The 20,313-nt window shown below is 31.7% G+C and overlaps 3 protein-coding genes across 3 annotated transcripts; all 3 read right to left on the bottom strand.

Moving 5' to 3' along the window:
• Positions 1-310: 310 nt before the first annotated feature.
• On the bottom strand, positions 311-3,514 carry LOC123919730 (monooxygenase 1-like). Its single transcript, XM_045971719.1, has 6 exons — positions 3,385-3,514; positions 3,147-3,293; positions 2,890-2,940; positions 2,624-2,795; positions 1,147-1,381; positions 311-1,056 (listed from the first exon to the last, which is right to left on the bottom strand). The coding sequence occupies exons 1-6, from the start codon at positions 3,462-3,464 to the stop codon at positions 515-517; spliced, it is 1,227 nt and encodes a 408-aa protein (XP_045827675.1). The 5' UTR covers positions 3,465-3,514; the 3' UTR covers positions 311-514.
• Positions 3,515-4,016: 502 nt separating this feature from the next.
• LOC123919729 (protein ORANGE, chloroplastic-like) lies at positions 4,017-7,826 on the bottom strand. Its single transcript, XM_045971718.1, has 8 exons — positions 7,396-7,826; positions 7,178-7,292; positions 5,936-6,052; positions 5,750-5,836; positions 5,257-5,333; positions 4,978-5,105; positions 4,654-4,790; positions 4,017-4,260 (listed from the first exon to the last, which is right to left on the bottom strand). Exons 1-8 carry the CDS (start codon positions 7,608-7,610, stop codon positions 4,183-4,185), a joined length of 954 nt encoding a protein of 317 aa, XP_045827674.1. The 5' UTR covers positions 7,611-7,826; the 3' UTR covers positions 4,017-4,182.
• A 998-nt stretch (positions 7,827-8,824) lies between these two features.
• Positions 8,825-12,252, bottom strand: LOC123919728 (protein BEARSKIN2-like). Its single transcript, XM_045971717.1, has 3 exons — positions 12,004-12,252; positions 10,395-10,663; positions 8,825-9,817 (listed from the first exon to the last, which is right to left on the bottom strand). Exons 1-3 carry the CDS (start codon positions 12,164-12,166, stop codon positions 9,188-9,190), a joined length of 1,062 nt encoding a protein of 353 aa, XP_045827673.1. The 5' UTR covers positions 12,167-12,252; the 3' UTR covers positions 8,825-9,187.
• Positions 12,253-20,313: the final 8,061 nt, after the last annotated feature.

The raw sequence follows: 20,313 nt of genomic DNA, 5'->3' as shown, positions 1-20,313 counted from the left end.
CCATGGGAGGCAAAGTGTTACGGCAAACGGAGAAAAAACGGCGTTTTCTGGTTTAACAGGGTAGGGCTGGAACGTTACCAACTGATACCATATAAAGGAATGAATAAAGTTGTATATTGCATTACTTTTGAGAGTTTACAAGAGGTGTATATATACACAAGTATAGTAACCTAATTGGAGTAAATTAAGGAACAAATATCTCCAACAATTAAGGTGATTGACTCTATAGACTTTATACAAATCCTAAAATAATAATAATAATAATTAAATACTAATTATGCTTGATATGTTGGACACTAGACACATTTTTTTTATTAGAGATGACGATGCTACCGAGAGAATTGAGAGATAGTTGTCTAGAGATATTCAAAAACATTTCTGATCTGGTTTTTGCCTCTTAGGTTTATTTTCAAACATTTATGACTTCAATCTCATTAGAATTCCTGTTTAGTGGCCTATGATATATGATTTTACAATTGTTCAATTCTCCATGATATGTGATTATTGTTTAAAATTATATGTAATCACCTTCCTCTTCACGTAGAGTTCCACAATTATAACGCGAATGGCAATCTCGATCTCTGAATAGAACAACCATGATTGCAATGACTATCAATCTCACTATCCATGATTTAGTATCAAGCTTTTTCCCAACAAGGAAAGTATTTAAAGAGAGCCAAAAGATTCGCATCCTCCTTTCTTTCACATATTTATCGAATGCTTCTGATACAATACATCGTCCTATCATCATGTTCTTCGTATTATGCATCTTTTGTGCTAGACATCTAGCTAGAACAATGGCATCTTCGATCGAGGCTGAGCCACCTTGTGCAATGAATGGACCAGTGGCATGCATTGCGTCGCCAGCAACTACTATCGTTCCTTTATGGAATTTGTTAAGAAGCAAATCCCATGGCGGACGATACTTCAAGTCAGTATGATGCAAAGAGTTCAACTTGCAACTTCGTATCATGTCCATTGCATGTATTGGAAAACCCTCCATTGATTCCAATAAAGATCGTCTGATAAGATTTGAATCTTTTGAAATTGTTGAATCTGCTTCAAGATTAAAAGTCAATTTTCAAATTTAATTGCTACAAAATTCGGAAATTTTTTTTCATATACATATTTCTAATCATATGTTACCTTGAGAAGTGCTGAGCCTTGTTACAAACCAGTAAACAAGCTTGTGAGTCATTGGGATCCTTCCAAGTTGGACTTGACCTCTGCTTATAACAGCAAACTCACTAGGAAATTGATGACCATTTGGGTACTTTGTGAAGCCTCTAGCAACACATGTAGAGAAACGCAAGAGCTTTGTTTGGTGTAGTCCAACCATATTTGCTATGATAGAATTCACACCATCACATCCAATAACAACCTAATATACCAACAAACATAAATGTGCAAACTTTTGACTTAGATTGAATGTAGTGTTTGTTTGGTCAAGTACTTAAGTTGGTCGGACGACTCCAATGTGTCAGAGAGAGTTATTGCTGTACGTAACCTTATTTTTACTAGTGAAAAACACACTTTTTAGTTGAAGTTTTTAAGAAATGGATTCAGTGTAGTCAAATTGCATGCAGTCATTACAGACTAACAGTCTGATCAAAACCAGACAGTTAAGATTTTAAGTTCAATTTTTTGTTAATTTTTAAAATATAAAATTTAGTCAGACCATCCAATCTTGCATTGAATGGCTCAGATGTGACTGAATGCAGTGCAGTCAGGAATGACCGACTGCATTCAAACCAGGTCCAAGTTGTTAAGCCAGTTGGTCTGCATATGACAAAATTTCGTTATTTTGGATTTCATGATTTGGAAAAGACACATAGTGCTGAGATTTTGGAAAGATTATGATATAATCTAAATTTTTTGAATTAGACTTAACTTAACCCTATAAAATTGGTGATTATTGTCTCTACTTATAAACCATGTTGAGACCTTATTTATCAAACGTGAAGAGTGTGTAGGGATGACAACGGGCGCCCACGGGTGCGGGTTTGAGTGATACCAAACCCACACCCGAAATCAACACCCAAACCCAAATCTGTTCGGGTGGCAAAACCACACCCACGTCCACACCCATTGGGTTCGGGTTTTTTACACCCAAACCCACAACGCATTTTGTACTACTTTGCAAATTTAAGCAAAACAAGGTAAATTTAAGCAAAAACAATGGAATTTAAACATATTGTCAATCACTTAGCAAAAACATAGGTTTAAAATTACAAGGGAATTTAAAATTACAAAATAGTCTTTCAAGAAATTAAATTACAACTAAACCAAAATTAAGTTCTTCCAACTTTCAAGCAAAATTCAAACACAATTTTGGTTTGTGGTTTGTGAAAAACCTAATTTTACTTTTACACTTATATATATAAGTGGGGGTATTTAGGTAATTTTAACATGTTTCGGGTGGGTGTATGAGTTTCGGGTGTGGGTTTGAGTGATACCAAACCCACACCCATATTTTCGGGTGTCACCCAAACCCAAACTCAAACCTAGTCAATTCGGGTTTCGCCCGTTGACTTGGGTTTGGGTTCGGGTGGGTCTCACGGGTTTGGGTTTTTCTGCCATCCCTAAGAGTGTGTAGCTGAATATGAGGACTCTTAGAACATACCTTGGCTTGAAGGATACTTCCATTGCTAAGCAGAAGCTGTGGATAGTGTGTAGCTGAATCTAATTCTATAGAAACTACTTGACAGCTAGTTCTTATAGTTTCCATAGGCAAACAATTGGCTATGGCTTTGATCAAATCAGTGCGCTTTAAGCACCTAAATTCTTGATTAATCCTGTTTAACAAAATTAATTATTAACCATGAGATACACATGATTTCTACTTATTTAACTAATCATTTTCATAGAGGTTGTGTTCTAATAACTCACCCAAATGCTACTTCCTTTTGCTCATCCTCACTTATAGATATGAATTTTCCCCTGATAATGTGCATTGAGTTATCATCAGCTAAATATAAGATGATGATGTTATTGATATGGATCATGTACAGTCGGTGACTGCGACGGATTTGTGTCTGTCTGATCTCGATTAGATGGTTCAAAATTTGAAGAATGTAATTTTTATAAATCAAAATATACTTTTATTATGGACCATCTATTCCTGTTTTGTAGAAAGTCATTATTACCCTTGTATCTGAATGGCAGTTTGTCTAAGCATTGAACCAACACCAAGCTGATCAAGTGCATGCCATCCATTAGCTTGCACAATTATAGCTGCCCCTGTAGCTCTTAACTCCTCCGATTTTTCTAACACCAAACTTTTTATTTTCTTCCTGCAAAAAAATCAAAATGTAAACTTTATCTTATATGATATCATAGTTTAATATATATATATATAAAATTGGAATAATTGCAAAAAAATACCTATGAAGGGCAAGGGCTGTTGCAAGGCCACATATACCACCTCCAACAATCACAATCTCATTTTTTACAATTCTCTTCATATTCTTGGTGTTTTCAAACAGAAATATTTTTAAGAAAATAAAATATGAGTTTATTTCTAGTTACTCCTATGGTACAAAATCCTAAAATTGTATCAAATGTATTTATAAGAAATACTAATAAAAAGAAATTGATCTCAACAACCAGCTGTGTACTTTGCATGATCTTGGATAAATGGAACAATAAAACATTATTTAATGTTTTTTAATCCTTTAATGCCTACTTAGTTTTTGAGTTGTTAGAGCATACTTTACATACAAGGAACCAAGTGAGTGAACATAAATAAATCATTAATGTACTTCAATTACAGTTGAATTGTTTAGGTAATGCCCGAGCATACTTTACATACATATATAGGATTTGTCGAGAAAAGGTGCATAAAGCATTGTCCGCAACCATCAGGACACCGGCTGGCTGTCTGGTGCGATATCATGTTAGAGACTCGGGTAGTATCAAGTATGGTGTATCAATAGTTAGCTTTATAAAATAAGGTTCCTGAACTATTGGGATATTTATCATGTCCAACTGCTAATAAAGGAAAACAATATTCTGTATAAACCAAAACCATATAAAAGTACATTCTTAACCATTTTCTTTTGCATATTATTGTGTTTATACATATTTACAAAAATTCCATTATTCCACAACAGAAACATATACCATACAATCATACAATTTGAAAGTCCCTATTTAGGATATATCTATCACAATATTAAAACTCTAATCAAAAGGATCAATTCGCGGATCATGTTCGCTCGCCATGGCCATTCCAGTACAAAGACATGTTGGACACATGACCTGCAATCAAAATTCAGTATGACAGTTGTAACATTATTCTAAATCAAAAAGGGTAATATAGTAAATTTTATATTGGTTCATTTGTACTATCCATTTTCCACCAAACACTATACATGACAAAAAGTTGTCTGGTAACTTAGAAGTTTGTTCTGTATTGTTTTGTTCAATATTTATTCTTTTGCAAATCAAATAGAGTAATAGACCCATAACCGGTTAGACTCTGCGAAGATAACATGAAAAAGGTTTTGCAGTTACTATAATCATCACCATGGTAACAATGTTAATGTCATTAAAATGTGACATTGAATTTTACTTGTGTAGATTATGGCAGTGCTTAAATATAATTAGAGCAGAACTAAAACAAAATGAAATCGATACTTTTAAATGACCAACCTTGCCAGATCCAGAGCAATTTGAACATCTCTCGGTTTTAGGTGGTGATAGAGGCTGATCACCACCATTGAAGGTGGATACCGGTTCTATCAGAACAAGTGCTCCTGTGTTTGAACAGCGAGCGCATGCAAGATATCCTGACATGGAAAAAGTACAATAGGAATGTCAACAGATGAAGTTTTAAAATCTCCAAGTATTTCAAAAAATAAAACTCCAAGAATTTGCATTAAGAAAGGAAAATAATATACCAAAAATGCTTTAATTCCGCTTTTTAGAAATTCGACTTCTAAAACGTAGACCTCAGAAGCGGTTTGGAAATCTTACCAGTACCAAGACAGTATTTACATCTTTTCTGTTCTTGTTGTTTTACGTTGTTTATCTCCACGACCATTAATGCAGAGATTACTCCAACTGCTCCACCAGAGAATGACGCCACAATAGGATCGACCTGACTACAATATCAAATAGAATTTAGTTAATATAAGAAAGTATCCATCTATATAGAGATAATTTACAGATTTTATTGACAGAACTTCAAATTTTACATGACTATATAAGAAAGTTAAGTAAATAGGCGAAAACAAATCAGAAAACAGACACTACCTCAACTGCATAGGCAGATGCACATTTTGAATAAAATCTGCATAAGATGTGCCTCCTATTCCAAGCTTAAGCTCCAACTGAGAAATGAGATGAATATGAGACGATTTCAAATGACTGAAACTTGAGAAATAAACAGAATAATGCTTACTGAGTGCCACAATAGACGGATATAAAAAGTACACGTGTATATTGCAGTTCTCATTTTAAGTTAAGCATGATATATCAAAGGGAACGTTTATATAAAAACAGAATTGCAGTATCCTGCAATTCGCAAATTGCAATGATTCATAAGCATTATTAATAAGAATAGCGGTTTGTTCAATTTCTGCTATGGTACAATGCTACCGTGACAATATAGCCTCTATTAGACAACATTTTGTACTAAATAGCATATCGCAGAACAATAACAATTTGTTTATATTCCGCTACGCTATAGCTGCATAGGCAAATACACAAGCTGGAAAACACAAAACTAAGTGCTGATAAATCTTACACTCGGAGCAAGAAGACCACCAAAAAGAATTATCCCACTGATAAGAGAAAAACAGGTTGCATAATACTGTCTGAGGTTTGCAGAAGTCTGCAGAAAATACATGTAGTGATTACCATTTGCCAAACCCTCCAAATTGAAAGAAAAATCTTTATGGGCATAATTCAGAAATAACTACATAGAACTTACCAAAGGAGGCAAGAACGGAATGAATGATGGAAAATTAGGAAGTTCATTCTCTTGCTCTTCTTGCGAAATTCCAAGTTCAGCATTTTTTATCCTTTGCTGTATTCTAAGCCTACGAACCTACAAAAATACGAGTATATTGTTGATAAAGGTTAAAACCATAATTGCAACTAATTAAGCCACAAAACCACATTAATTAATTCCAATAGTTGTTTCAAGAGTACTAGATGTAGTATATCAGATAGATTGATTACACACACCCACATAAGATAATTTCGATGATCTGCTATGCTACTTAAATCACGACTTATGACGCCTCTTCCATAGCCCTTAGCAACTAACCACAGCAGATGACGGTTTTATACTGGTTTAGTCAAGCAAATAAAAAGTATTATAACACACCAAAATTACAACAATTGTTAACTATGCGCATTGAAATTATTGCTATGTATGTACCATTCCCTTGTGGCTGTCCTAAAACTAATTTGCAATTGTTACTAATCTAATATCCCTGATCTGAAGTGTAACAGTTATAGGAAGCCAGATAGTTCTTTTCAGTTCAAAATGTGCTATGACTTTCTAGTTTAGAAGCTAATTTTTATCCAAAGATGAATTTAACATATGACATTTCGGAAGAACTTAGGTATTTAACATGTGACATGCCTATAAACTATTTTCAGTTTTATCTCGATAAAATTGCCAAGAAAGATTATAAGTTTAACGTACTACTTATATGAATAAGTTCAGTCATAAAGTGGAGTTAAAAGGAATTAAAGGAGTTGGAGGTTCTGGGTTCAAACTCATACAAAGGAGACAATACTACTAACTAACAACTAAATTTGACATCAAAAAGTATATATTCCCTCTTGTAACATCAAAGTAACAAATTAAAATTCCCTCGGAGACAGTTGTAAAATATCAAAATAACCATTGGTGCCACCGATAAAAAAAATGCATCCGATCCCCAATAATTTCCAACTTAAGGTCATTTATTTATTTTGAACGGCAAATATATTATTATTAATAACCGGTCTATGCACAAGACGAACAGAGGCCAACTTAAGGTCATTAGAGTCCTTACAACTACCAATACAAGAACCACTCTAACTAAAATTTGCAAATTCAGAGATCTTTTCAACATATTATTAATGTAGAGATCATTTCATTGCATTTAATAACTGATAATGAATCTAAAACTTAGCATTAGCATATCAGTATGTATTAATGTAAAGAACCAAATTTCACCTCTTCCATATGTAAAAAAATCTTATTTCTTCGACTCCGAATATTATCCTGAATTTCTTGAAGTTCCATCTTAGCAAAATCTTGTACAGTTTCAGGTCCTTCAATAATACAAAACCTGCGTTTAAAACAAAATTACCCCTAAAGAAACTAACTAACAAACAAGTTGGTAGTTGAAAAGGAGGTGTATATCTTAAACAGAGGAGTGTAAAAAAGCATACCCAGCAGAAGAGTTTTTATCAGAATCAATAGAAGAAGAAGATGCAAAAGAAGAAGAGTCTGCTGATTCAAGTGCCATAAAACGCCACCTCGTATTATTGAAACTATTTTTGTTTAGATGAATGAATCTTTTGTTGTTGTTGTTGATTCTGTAACAAGAATCGTTCAACTGAAGACATTTTGTGGACCCACCAACTACACCCAAACACAACATCATCTTTATTTTTCGACTCTCAACTTTCTTCAATTCATGAATTGGATCGAAAATTGAGGTTGTTGTTGGGAGGTTTGAAAATGGAGTTTGTGAAAATGGTTGGATTTTGATCAAATAATAATAAAATAAAATGGTATTTTTAGTGGAATCAAGACGGTTGCCTCACTTTTGATTCCACCGCTAAATACCAAACTCTCACTAAAAAACAACAAAATGTTATGGATAAATAAATTATTCAAGATATTTAAATAAATATATTAAACAAATGTTGTGGATGGAATCTCGATAGCTCACACATTTGTGAACCTTTTTTTAATATAAAATTTTATATGTAATCTTATTGTTTTTTTTCTTCTTATATAGACGAAATGATAAAGGCATCATACATTCATGCGAAGTCATGACGTTCGATTTAATAATTTTTGCATTTTTTGTCTATTGAGATAAAATTTGTTGACTATTAATATTAATAATTAAAGTCATGACGTAAGTGTTGATTCTCTTTGATTATGAGATGTTATTAATTTGTGTTGTTGGCGCTAATTAACTCAATACAAATGATTAAGTGACTCAAAACATGTAGTCAACTTTACTGCTTCAATAATTCGAACCTTTGAACAAGACTTTCGAACAGCGCTTTGGGTTTAACATTAAAGTTGTATGCTACCTAACTTTTCAACGCATATTCACACACTTCAATCATATAAATGCAGTCCAAGTAAACATAGTTAAACAATACTATTGATTTTTACATTTGCTAATAAAGAGAAAGGAATCGAAGAGGTGATAGAAGATTACCAAATCATTCTCACTCGTTCTCCCTGACTCGCCAATCTCATTTTAATGTGTTATCACCGATTCCCAAACTAAGTTCTCAGTGACTCAAATCCTTCATCACTAGACCAAAACTAGTGACTTAAAAATCTCAACTTTACTTTTTGCAAATACCACTCCTTTCATTTGGAGATAGAACCTACGACTAATCAAGAAACAACCATCACTACTTAGACATAGAATATGCACTTCATGCACCTTATAATTTCAAACAAGAATAATTATCATCATCTACTTGATTTTGTATCATGCAATTGCAAATATGTAACTCGCAAAGTCTCACCCAATAAAATGAATAAAATCCAAGATTTATTATACATATAAAGTCAATCAAGTAACCACAGTCAATTTTAATTACTTTCAAAAATTGACATTTGGTACATATGACAAACAATAAATTCTAAAATATTACAAATAATCTTCAATGATCAATATCAAAATAATAACAATCATAATAATAATATGCATATATATTTTCTATACCCATAATTAAATGGTTAGAACCATCTAATGCATGCATGACATTCAAACTTACATCATAGTTTTAAATTGTGGTACACAATTACATGTTGCCACAATATAAAAGTTTTAGATGTATGTGCAATATAATCACAATTATAATTGCGGCCACATTTTATCTTAATGTCAAGATTGACAGCATTATGCAACCGCAATTTAAAATCATGTCTTACACTTAATCAATCTTAATTTAATTTCAATATAAATTATAAAATGGAGAAGGGAAATCATTGTTTTCCATAACCCCAAAAATCCATCTCTCCCCTCAATGATAGTTGATTGATTTGATGAGGATTAGCATCCTCAAACCTAGTGGCCTCTTTTGTTGAGTCTTCATTCACTAGCCTATCAAGCATACCCCATTCATTCATTCCTTCACTCCTTCCAACACCCATTTCTTGAGGTGGTTCACATGAACCAACTTCAATACCAGATTCTGAAACTTGGTATCTCAAACCATCACTACCACTCTCACAATCTCTAGGGTTTGTCATAAGTTGTTTAACTGTAATAGGTTGATCTGATTGTAAAGATGATGCATATGAGTAATCAAAGTTAACTTGTAGAGGTTGAGGTTGGGTTTGGGAGTGGAAGAGTGAGTATTGGGAGTTTTGCAAATGTTGATAATGTAGACCGAGCTCGGGTTTTTCGAGCTCGAAACCGGATAGGTTCCTAGGGTGGTTTTGATGTTGGTGTTGATGTAGTAAGTATTGGTTTTCTCTTTGCATGAAGGAGCGATGATTGGTGGATGAAATGTTGTTCATTTGTTGATCTTGATTGTGTGTGGATCCACCTTCACTTCCTATCTTGAATAAGTTCTTCTTCTTGAATACCCTGCATACTACCCAACCATCTTCCTGCAAATGCATTGAATTCATATAATCAACACATAACATTTATATAAATATGTATACCTAAGGCTTAAAATACAATTTTGTTTAAGGATTCTATAATGGTGAATACTCCTGTTACATCTTATTTAGATATATACTGGTACACTAGATAATTCTGATATATCTAAAAATTAATAAATATTATTTGTTAATCTATTAGAATTATTCACTTTCAATAACTGCACGGAATCTAAGTCCCGTTGTCATAGGAGTAGGCAAAAAATTCAACATAAATAGACAATGATTTTCAAAAAAGTTGTTGAGAAATTTGATCAATCACAAAGTAGCTTTGAAAACAAAGAATCAATCTTTTAAAAAAAAATGCCTTGACACATTTAAAAGGTAGATAATTTTCAGCCTAATTGCAAAAATGTCACCAATTGACAGGAACATTGTAATATTCAGAAGTCATGATTTAAATTCGAGATTCTCTATTTACTCACTTTAAAAAGGGTGAAATTCTAACCGGTAAACTATTTAACCAAAAAAATACACATGTAGATTATTGTAAAACAAAATGCACATAGAGAAAGAGACATACATTAGTAGGATCATTGCCATCTTCAAGGCGATATTCATGCATAATCCAATCAGTTTTTTGTCCATGAGGAGCTCTACCTTTGTAAAACACAAGAGTCTTTCTCATTCCAATCTTCTTGTAAGTATTTCTAATGCATTTGTCTCTTCCTGTTGCTTTCCAAAACCCTGCATTTGTTGCTCTATTAGTCCTTGACCCTGTTGGGTATTTTCTGTCCTTGTGACTGAAAAAGTACCACTCGTTTTGTGGTGTTGATCCAATCTTACATTTTTCTGTGTATCACAAATCTAAAAAATTAGAATACATAATGTATAACACTAAAAAAATGGGTTCCAAATATGTAAGCATATTATATGGGCTTTAAAAAAGTGTTCTCAAAGGTAAACTCTTATAGATTTTAATAAAATAATAAAATAAATGAGTAATATTTTATTAGAATTTTATTATTAAAAATATTAAGGGTCATAATTTAAATCACTATTTAGGGATTTATATTCAACAAATATTTCAATTATAGGCCACCACCACTATAAATTTTATTGTTAAACCTGTTATTTTAAGTCTATAATATATTGTTTGAGTAAAATTACGTTTTTTTTTTACAATGAGTAAAATTACTTAATTTTTGTATAAATTTTATTTTGTTTGATATTTCTATTTTAATGTAATTAATTTCATTTAATATATCTATTTTAATCTTTATTAATATTATATTAATTTTAGTTTCGATAATAATAAAATATGAGATATCTTGTTCGTGAGCTTAACTCAGTTGGTAGGACATTGCATTTATATATGCAGGGGGCCGGAGTTCGCACCCTAGTCTAAAATTTCTAATCATTATGTTACTTGACAAAAAAAATATATCTTATTAATTATTTTATTTTAATTTTTGAAAGCATAAAGCGATATCTTGGTGGTGTTATCTTCATGCCTGGGTTACAAGAGCATCAAACAATAGTTTTATTTTATTTTTTCAAAAGGAGGAGTAGCAAAAGGCTACTACCTCAAAACATATATCAGTAGGAAATGGATGAAATATACAAAAAAAAAATAGGAGGTGGACTAGACCAAAAGGATGATGTAAATAAGAGAATCAACTAAAATTGGCATCATCAAACATCTTTATCATCTCGATGGCAAGAGTTTGAATTTGTAACGTTGAGGGGATAAAGTTGAATTTCAATTTCAACTAAATTAATTGTAAAATGGTCGTTAGTAGTACCACTATTATCAATAATAATTTTTATTCTCCAATTAATAAACAAAATTGTTCCCTAATTTTTTTTTTTAAAGATTTCCAAAAAAATGTTTATTGTTGTAAATATTAATTAAAATCATGAAAACATGATCATCTAAACCAATTTATTCAAAAAAAAAAATGATCATCTAAACCAATTAAATTTGGATACATAAAAACAACAATACATGGGGAAGTTAAGGTACTCAAAACATAAGGAAAATTAACTAGTTTTTGCTTATCGAAAATTATCCCTTTTATTGTAATTAATATATTCTCGGGCTCAAAGCTCATATATATAGAATAACAAATTAAAACTAAAAATAAGAAAAATTAATTTTATAAAAAAATAATAAGAAAATTAAACTTTACCTTGCAAGTCCCAAGGCTCCATCTTGTTCAAATCCACCTCTCTAATAACATCCATATCAAATTTTTGAAATGCAACCTTCTTCTTCAAGTAATAATGAAGTAGCTCTTCATCGGTTGGATGAAATCGAAACCCCGGTGGCACACCACCATTAGAAGAACTCATCTAATCTCTCTAAACTCAAAACCTCAATCACTTAATTATAAGAACAAGTTGCACCACACCTATAAAGATATTTATGAATATCTTTGAACTTTGAAGGTAGCAATAAATTTTTGTACGTGTGGTTAGAAGCATGGAAGTTATATACCATTATGGTTGTCAACGCCACCATTCTAACACTCTTGGAAAGGGTTGACGGCCGGTGACTACGCCGACGGGAATGGTTAAAGCTACTTATCGTAAAAAGCAAGTTTACTGAATGAATGTGACTAGTATGATTGTTATTATATATTGTTATCTTTTTATTATTTTATGCTTTTTATTTAATGTTTCTAAAGTTATTCATAGGGTTCCCCACAAATCTTAGGGAGCGTAAGGTGCACTCTCCAATCCATAGTAACAGTATATATATTACCTAATTAATTAACTTTCACTAATTCAGTCCTAAGACTATCTCCAATTTATGTAATTTATTTTATTTTTTTGGCCTAACTTATCTTTTCATTTAGTAGCTCCAGTGTACCATATCACATTTATATAACCCATAATAATTTTAGTTCAATGGTTTATATTTAAACAACTTAAAAGGTATTATGGCTTAATTAATTTTTCTGTTGGTTGATTACAAGCATAATTAATTATATATTTGTATGAAACGATACCTTAAATAAAATATGTGCTCTACGATTTTTTATGAAACTCGTATTGTATAGTAGGGATGACAACGGGCGCCCATGAGTGCGGGTTTGACACTTCCCAAACCCACACCCGAAATCATCACCCAAACCCAAACCCAAAGACTGTTCGGGTGGCAAAACAAACTCACGCCCAAACCCACAACACATTTAAAAATAATTTGCAAATTTAAGAAATTAAATTCCAACATAGACTTTGAATTAAATTACAACTAAAATTAAGGTCTTCCAAAGAAATTCAAACATAGACTTTCAAGAAATTACAACATATACTTTCAAGAAATTAAATTACAACTAAAATTTAAGGTCTTCCAAGGAGATTGAGGGAGACTATGAGGGTAATTAGGTAATTATAAAATATTTCGGGTGGGTGTATGAGTTTCGGGTGTGGGTTTGACTGATACCAAACCCACACCCATATTATCGGGTGTCACCCGAACCCAAACCCAAACCCAGTCAAATCGGGTTTCGCCCGTTGACTTAGGTTTTATTCGAGTTTTCTCTTTTGTGAGTTTTTCATCTGGTTTGTTTTATCTCGTCTTAGTACGGAGTCTTTGTTTTGATTTTCCGTCTTAGTACAGTGTTGTCCCGTCTTGGTACGGTGTTTGTTTTTATTTAGATTTGCAGGTTTGTTTCGATCCCAACTCAGTGCAGATTCAATGACTTTAGCATCATCAACGTTGCAGATCCGGATACATGATTATTCCGTACATTTGAAGTTTGTCATATCAATTTTAGGCTTTGTCTCAAACATTAGGTCGTTTTATGTTATTAACTCGGATGCTGTGAGTCTGTTTGCAAATTCATTCTTATTAATTTTTAGTGAAATTGAATTTGTAATGATTTCGATTGATTTTTTGAGTAAAAATAAAAATAAAAAGTAGATGAGCTTCAAATGGATACAAAATTCCCAGTATGATTCCATAGTGTTTGAAATATTAATGATGAAATCCTTGTTGGAGATGAGATGCTCTAAGGAGAATATTTTTGCTTATTTTTAATTGAGATAAAACTCAATAATAATTAGAGAGGAGTAACTCAATAATAATTTCTATATAAGTTGAACAACAAAAAAATTTCTATATAAGTATGCAAAATACCGGGGTTATTTAATATGGCAGTCTAAAGGTGAACCTTTATATTTCTAGTAAATTTTAATAAAATCTTATTTTTATTCACCATTTTTTAATATTATACATTTTTTTTTGGTACATATAAATTTTATTTTCTACTAAATGAAAAAGGTACGCGTTTGGATCATTTTTCAGTGTCCGGATTAGACACACCCTAAAAAAAATAGAGAATAAGTATAATATTTTATTAAACTAAATTTATTAAAACTAATAAAGGTCCACCAACAACTGAGTCCATATTAGAAGACCCTAAATTTTTATAGATATAATATATTCCATAAACTTTTAAGATGTGTCTAATATTAACCTCTTAAAAATGGTCCAAGGTGAATCTTTACTATTTTTAGTAAAAAAGAATTTAGAATAATAAAAAACGAAGGACAAAAATAATAGTTTGTTAAAATTTACTAAATATATAGGGTTCATGTGTTTGATAGCCCCAATCTTTCAATCCAATGATATGAACTTTTTAAAATATGTATCTAATATAAATTTATTAAGCAATGTAACTCACTCTCAGATGTAATGTTTCATGCATATATTAGATATATATATTTATTAAGCAATGATATATATCTTTTATACAACATTAATCATGAATAAAGTTGTGAAGAAGCTCCATAATTTGTCAAATAGTGTTAGGTTTTCATTGCCCTAACTCGAGAGGTTGTCTAATTAGCTACGAACTAATGAATTTATAAATATCGTCAATTTTTAGAGGTGCTTAATTTTGCTTATGAAAATGTCCAAAATTTTTGTGTAGGTTGATGTGGACCTCATATCACGACAAATATATATACTATATGGCATGCTTATTTTGTGGTTAAAGTTAGGGGAATATACGTAGTTGAAACCATAGTTAGTAAAATCGGGTTTGACTAAATATAATACTCCATGACTTTCATGTTTAGGCTAATTTTTTTAACAAGCATGTTAATCTAACTTTCAATTACTTGAATTGAAATTGTTACCATGTATGGAATTCATGGCCGTACAATCTTTTTTGTATGAACAAATAAAGATATGTTATGCTTCTTTATTTTCTACAAAAGAAAATATATTCATTCTATATCTAGTAAGAAGTTTATTTAAATCTCTTAAGCCAGGTAGTTTGATGTTCAATTTTCAATAAATTTGCATATGAAAAAAATTTGATTAAAATGAGAGAACTTATTTTGTGTTCAATAAATATTTTAATATAGATTATAGTTATAGTTAAATGACTGTTAAAATTAACCAGGACATTTGACTCAAGTGGTTAAGAGTTCCTCCTGGACGGATCGTTCGAGAGAACCCGAATTAATTTTTGTCAGATTTTATTTACATCGCAGCCGAACTCTAAATTACATAATCATTTTTCTCTAAGAATAAGAAGATTAATACAAATGACAAAAATGTTAAAATTTACAACGGTAACTAAAAAAATAATACATCCACGCGCTTCTAAAAAGACTTTAGGCTAACTCTTGGAAAGAAAATCGGTTAACTAGTTTTCTAAAAATATTTAAATCAGTAAACGATCCCAAGAATTAAAACAAGTATAATTTTATAGGTTATTTGATTGTTCTTGAAGCAATGGTAGGAAAAATAGCTACTAAAGCTTCTTGGGATTTTCGCATCTCATTGGACGGCCAAATTTTAATACTAATAAAATCATTCTCTTAGTCAATTTTTTATGCAAATTATTGACAATCATATCAAATAAACCTTCAACAAATTTTGGGTTCAATTTTAATTTGTTATAGTAACAGTTGGAGACGCAGTCGCCATAGCTGGGGCAAGCACATGTGGTATGACATGAAGTGCTTTCATATTACGTTGCTTGATTTAATTTTACGCTTTATTTATGTATTTTTGCTGATTTATTATCCTTTTTATGGGTTTAACATATTTCGGTTATCGGTCTAGGTTAAAGTTCAATCAGCGAATTGTTTGTCTATGTGATTTCATCTCAATTTATAGAGACATCGTATTATATATACAGAAGTTGAGGTTTGAATTCAGGATACTTCATTTATTCATGTTTAACGTAAAAAATTTAGCCACTAAATTACTAAACAAAAAAAAAAACTGAATTTATTTATAAAAGGATAATACTAACAATAGATTAAAAAAATTGGAATTAAACATAACTTGTTTGTTACTAACCCTATTTTGGAATAACGACTACCAAACATTGTTTGGAGAGATTCAAATCATAGCTCTTGTACATATGGATAAAACTTTGCAAAAGAGTCACATACCTTATTTGTAATATAAAAAAAAAAAAAATACATGCACTCTATGTGTCCACTAAATTTATCAATAGAAAATAATATATAATTGATTGGTTCAAAAGTGGTAAAGATTTTAAGCCTTCTCAGCAAAGTTGTTAGAATTTGATTCTTAGCTCTTGTATATAAAGAGAAACATCTATAAGTAGGTTCTCCGACAGAGATTAATCACCACACTAATCTGTAGTGAAAATTTTGTATCCATAATATACTATAACATAGTAACAAAAAAAATTGTCAACCAATATTAGTCTTATTAGTTTTTTATGCTGATGATAGAGTTTGAACACTTGATAGTTGGTACTTTTATTACATCACATCTTAATTCCTCCGCCTCAACTATTAAATCATCCTTACATTTTCTTATAAAAATCTATGAATAAAGTTGTAAGAAAAGAAATTGTAAAACACAATAATTTACATTCATTCATTTGTAACTAGCTAGCTGCACAATGTTTAATTCATGCATGCATTGAGTAGCTTACATCATCTTCTTCATAGAAATAATCAGGATAATTCATGGAAGCTTCGTTTCTCAAAGTCCATTTGTTTTCATGCATGATGCATGTATGTTAATTTTCACATATACACTAAATTAAAATATATTGATGACAGCTTTTAAGCCATGCATGTTGACTAAATTCCTGTGGAAAATTTGTACACTAAAAGCTAATATTATATGTAGACATGTATTCAAGGCATTCATATAATGTTATATGGTATCAGTACCTTAATTTTGAAGTCATCTTTGGTATGTTTAATTAGTGATTATAGTAATGCAAATCCCTATATTCATGTCTTGAATTTTATTTTTCTTCAAATAGTCTAGTAGTTAGAATTTCACTTTTTAAGGTGAAATAGTGAGAGTATCGAGATTCGAACTCTGATCTCATACAATATTCCAACCAACTGGGTTATGCTTACGGAGATGTTTTGAAATGTTAACTACATGTATACGGTGATAACACTTAAATCAAATCATTAACTAAGCTCATGAATATATATACTCTCTCTGTATTGCAATAATATATTTCATTCTAAATAAACAAAAATTGTTATTCCAGGTCATTTTACAATTAATTATATATCAATGAAGTGTGCCCATAAAAAAATATCAATGAATTATTATATATATATATATATATATATATATGGGGAGGGATCAAATTACACCGGTGTAACATTTGAGTAATGTTACACCGCTCAATAACGCTTTAACGAATACAAATTTTACAAAATCTACCGTTGGATTGAAAGCTTATATCGTATAGATCATCTATGTTGAATTGTATAAAAATCTAAAATCGTTTGATATGTTTTTGAGATAGATCAAGATTAACGGTATTCAATAAAAACGCATAAACCATTAATCTTCATCGGTCTCAATAACATATCAAACGATTTTAGATTTTTGAAAACTCAACATGAATGATCTATACGATATAAGCTTTCAATCCAACGGTGGATTTTGTAAAATTTGTATTCGTTAAAGCGTTAAAGCGTTATTGAGCGGTGTAACATTACTCAAATGTTACACCGGTGTAATTTGATCTTTCCCCTATATATATATATATATATATGCGAAATCTAATGTGCAACAGTTCCTAATGTCTTGCACCATGACAGATCAAAATTTGCAATTGGATTAAAATGTTCCTAAGATATTATCCTGATCTGTCACACACTTGATTTTTTTTTGTTGTTGCCATCATCACATATTTTAAATGTTTTAATAAAAGATAATAATTATTTACTAGTTTCCACTCCACTTTCTCCTATAATCGGAGCTCCGCCACTGCCGGTGTCGGTCGCCAGAACCTCTTCGTCGAAGACAATCTTTTTTGGGACAAACTCTGACTCCTTCAAAGTTCAAACGAATGAGAAATAGCCACCACACCATCTCCTTCACACCACCAACCACCGTGTCCTCTATTCGAAGCAGGCGGTGACAACTTAAAAGGAAGCAGACCTTGTTCCTTTTTACGACAACAAAATTCCATAACTCCAACTACCTTTTTACAAAGTATGCTCCGAAATGGGTTTTTTCTCTCCTTCGTTTTGGATCTCGACACCACCAAAGTTCTTTGCCGGCGGTTCATCGGAGCTGGAAAATTCATTGCCGGCCAGAACCCTCATACAAGGAAGTGCATGGCGAGTTAAAGAGATGTGGCTTGGATTTTATTTTCACATATCGAGAAGAAAAAAAATGGTAAAGGAATTCTAGAAGGGAATGAAAAATATTCAACATAGAGAGTGCATATTAAGTATGTTAGATCTCTTTAATCCAATGGTCAAAATTGTATTGTGCATGGTGAAAGACTTTTTTCACTATGTCATGTTAGACAAAGCCATATATATATAAGTACACCCTCTATCATTTGTGAAGGTGTGTATATTAGCATCATACACCTCTTTAGTTCGACAAAAAACTTAACTTTTCAAGTGAGAGGAGTATTTTATTGTGAGAGATGAGAAGAATAATCAATGACCATCAAATCAAATTATACGGTGTAGATTAAAAGTTCTACGTAAAATTAATTGCACGCGATTTCTACAACCTTCTCCTTTCTCGTTCTCTCAGAAATGCGTAAGATATGTCCTACTTGACTCTTGCGAGCAATTTCTCTCAATAAACTTAGGGTTGATCATTAATACGCTAATATATTGAAATATTGTTGCAACTATTTTTGGAATCAATAATAATGGGTATTCACCTTTCCTCGGTTTTTACTTATAAACTTTTGTCCAGATCATGTCACATCCGATGTAAGACTTCTCAACAAATCTCTAGCTCCCGATAGCGGGTAGCCCAACAGATTTTAGAGAAACTCTATCATATACCATCTTAAAATTGGGTATTAACATAACTCAACTCTACAAAACTGACTTGTAAGGTAAAGATTGCCTCTTACTTATAAACCCTTGTCCAGACATGTTACATTCGATGTGGGCTCAATTGTTTCCAAGCTTAAGCTCATTCTTATCTTCTATTTTTGTTGGCACCTAAGAATTTCTATTTTCAAAACAAAGAAAAAAAGAAGAGAGAAAAGAACAAATAGGTTAATGGGTTTGTTTTCCCCCATAGGAAAAAAGAGGCACAAACCGGTTCAAATTATTTTGTGTATTCCAATGAAGAATAGCGTTAATTTAATTGTAGGGGAATTGTAATTTAGTGGCACGTGAGTTTATTTTTTATTAGATGCAAAAGTGGAAATTGGAAACCATAAGGTTGGGTTAATTGGATGCATGGAAACTGGTTTCCTATTCCATTTTTTCTTTTTTTATTGCGATGAGATTGGAGGGGCGGATGCAGACCTGATATATTGGTGTGACTGAAAAAAACGTGTTCCCAAATTTTATAGTAGAACATTGTCCCGCGCTTGCAGATTAGCCGAAAAAGCCAACAACAAAGAAGAAAAAACTGGACAACTCCTAAACATCACACTGCAGAACCGATCAAACTCAAGCAGAGGCAGAACTCCCGCACCCACTCAATCAAAATTACCTAAACAATTTTGGTCATATGCTGTGACCCATGCTACTTACATTATCAATTGAGTCTGCACTCCTTTACTACAAAACCAGTCACCATATCACTAACTATACAACAAACCTCCTGACATGCTACGTTGAGCCTATGTTATCATAACCAAATAACAATTCATACACCAAGTCCAACCACAGAGAAAAGTGAAACGGTACACACAGAAATAAAAAATCACACATTCAATGAGGACACAAAAGGCAATAAACATCAATTTATAAGGGAAATGCAAGTACAAAATGATCAATTCAAATTAGGTAAATTTTTAAGAAAGTATCCACAATCCAAAATGAACTACATATGTTAATACTCACTATTACTCACCCATTTTTGCAGTAAACGATTTCCAAAATGTAATATATTAAAGTTCTTTATGTAAAATTTTAATTGTTTTTTATCTAATTTAACGAATTTGAAACGTTGAAGCCACATAAGTTGTGCTTTTGTTGTTGTCGGCAATACCATAATTTGGACACCGATTTTTCCCAACACTTGTTTCACACAA

Source organism: Trifolium pratense, linkage group LG4 (genome assembly GCF_020283565.1).
Source record: "Trifolium pratense cultivar HEN17-A07 linkage group LG4, ARS_RC_1.1, whole genome shotgun sequence".
Lineage (NCBI taxonomy): Eukaryota > Viridiplantae > Streptophyta > Magnoliopsida > Fabales > Fabaceae > Trifolium > Trifolium pratense.
The sequence above is the reverse complement of the archived record's forward strand: the minus strand, read 5'-3'. Positions and strand labels throughout refer to the sequence as shown.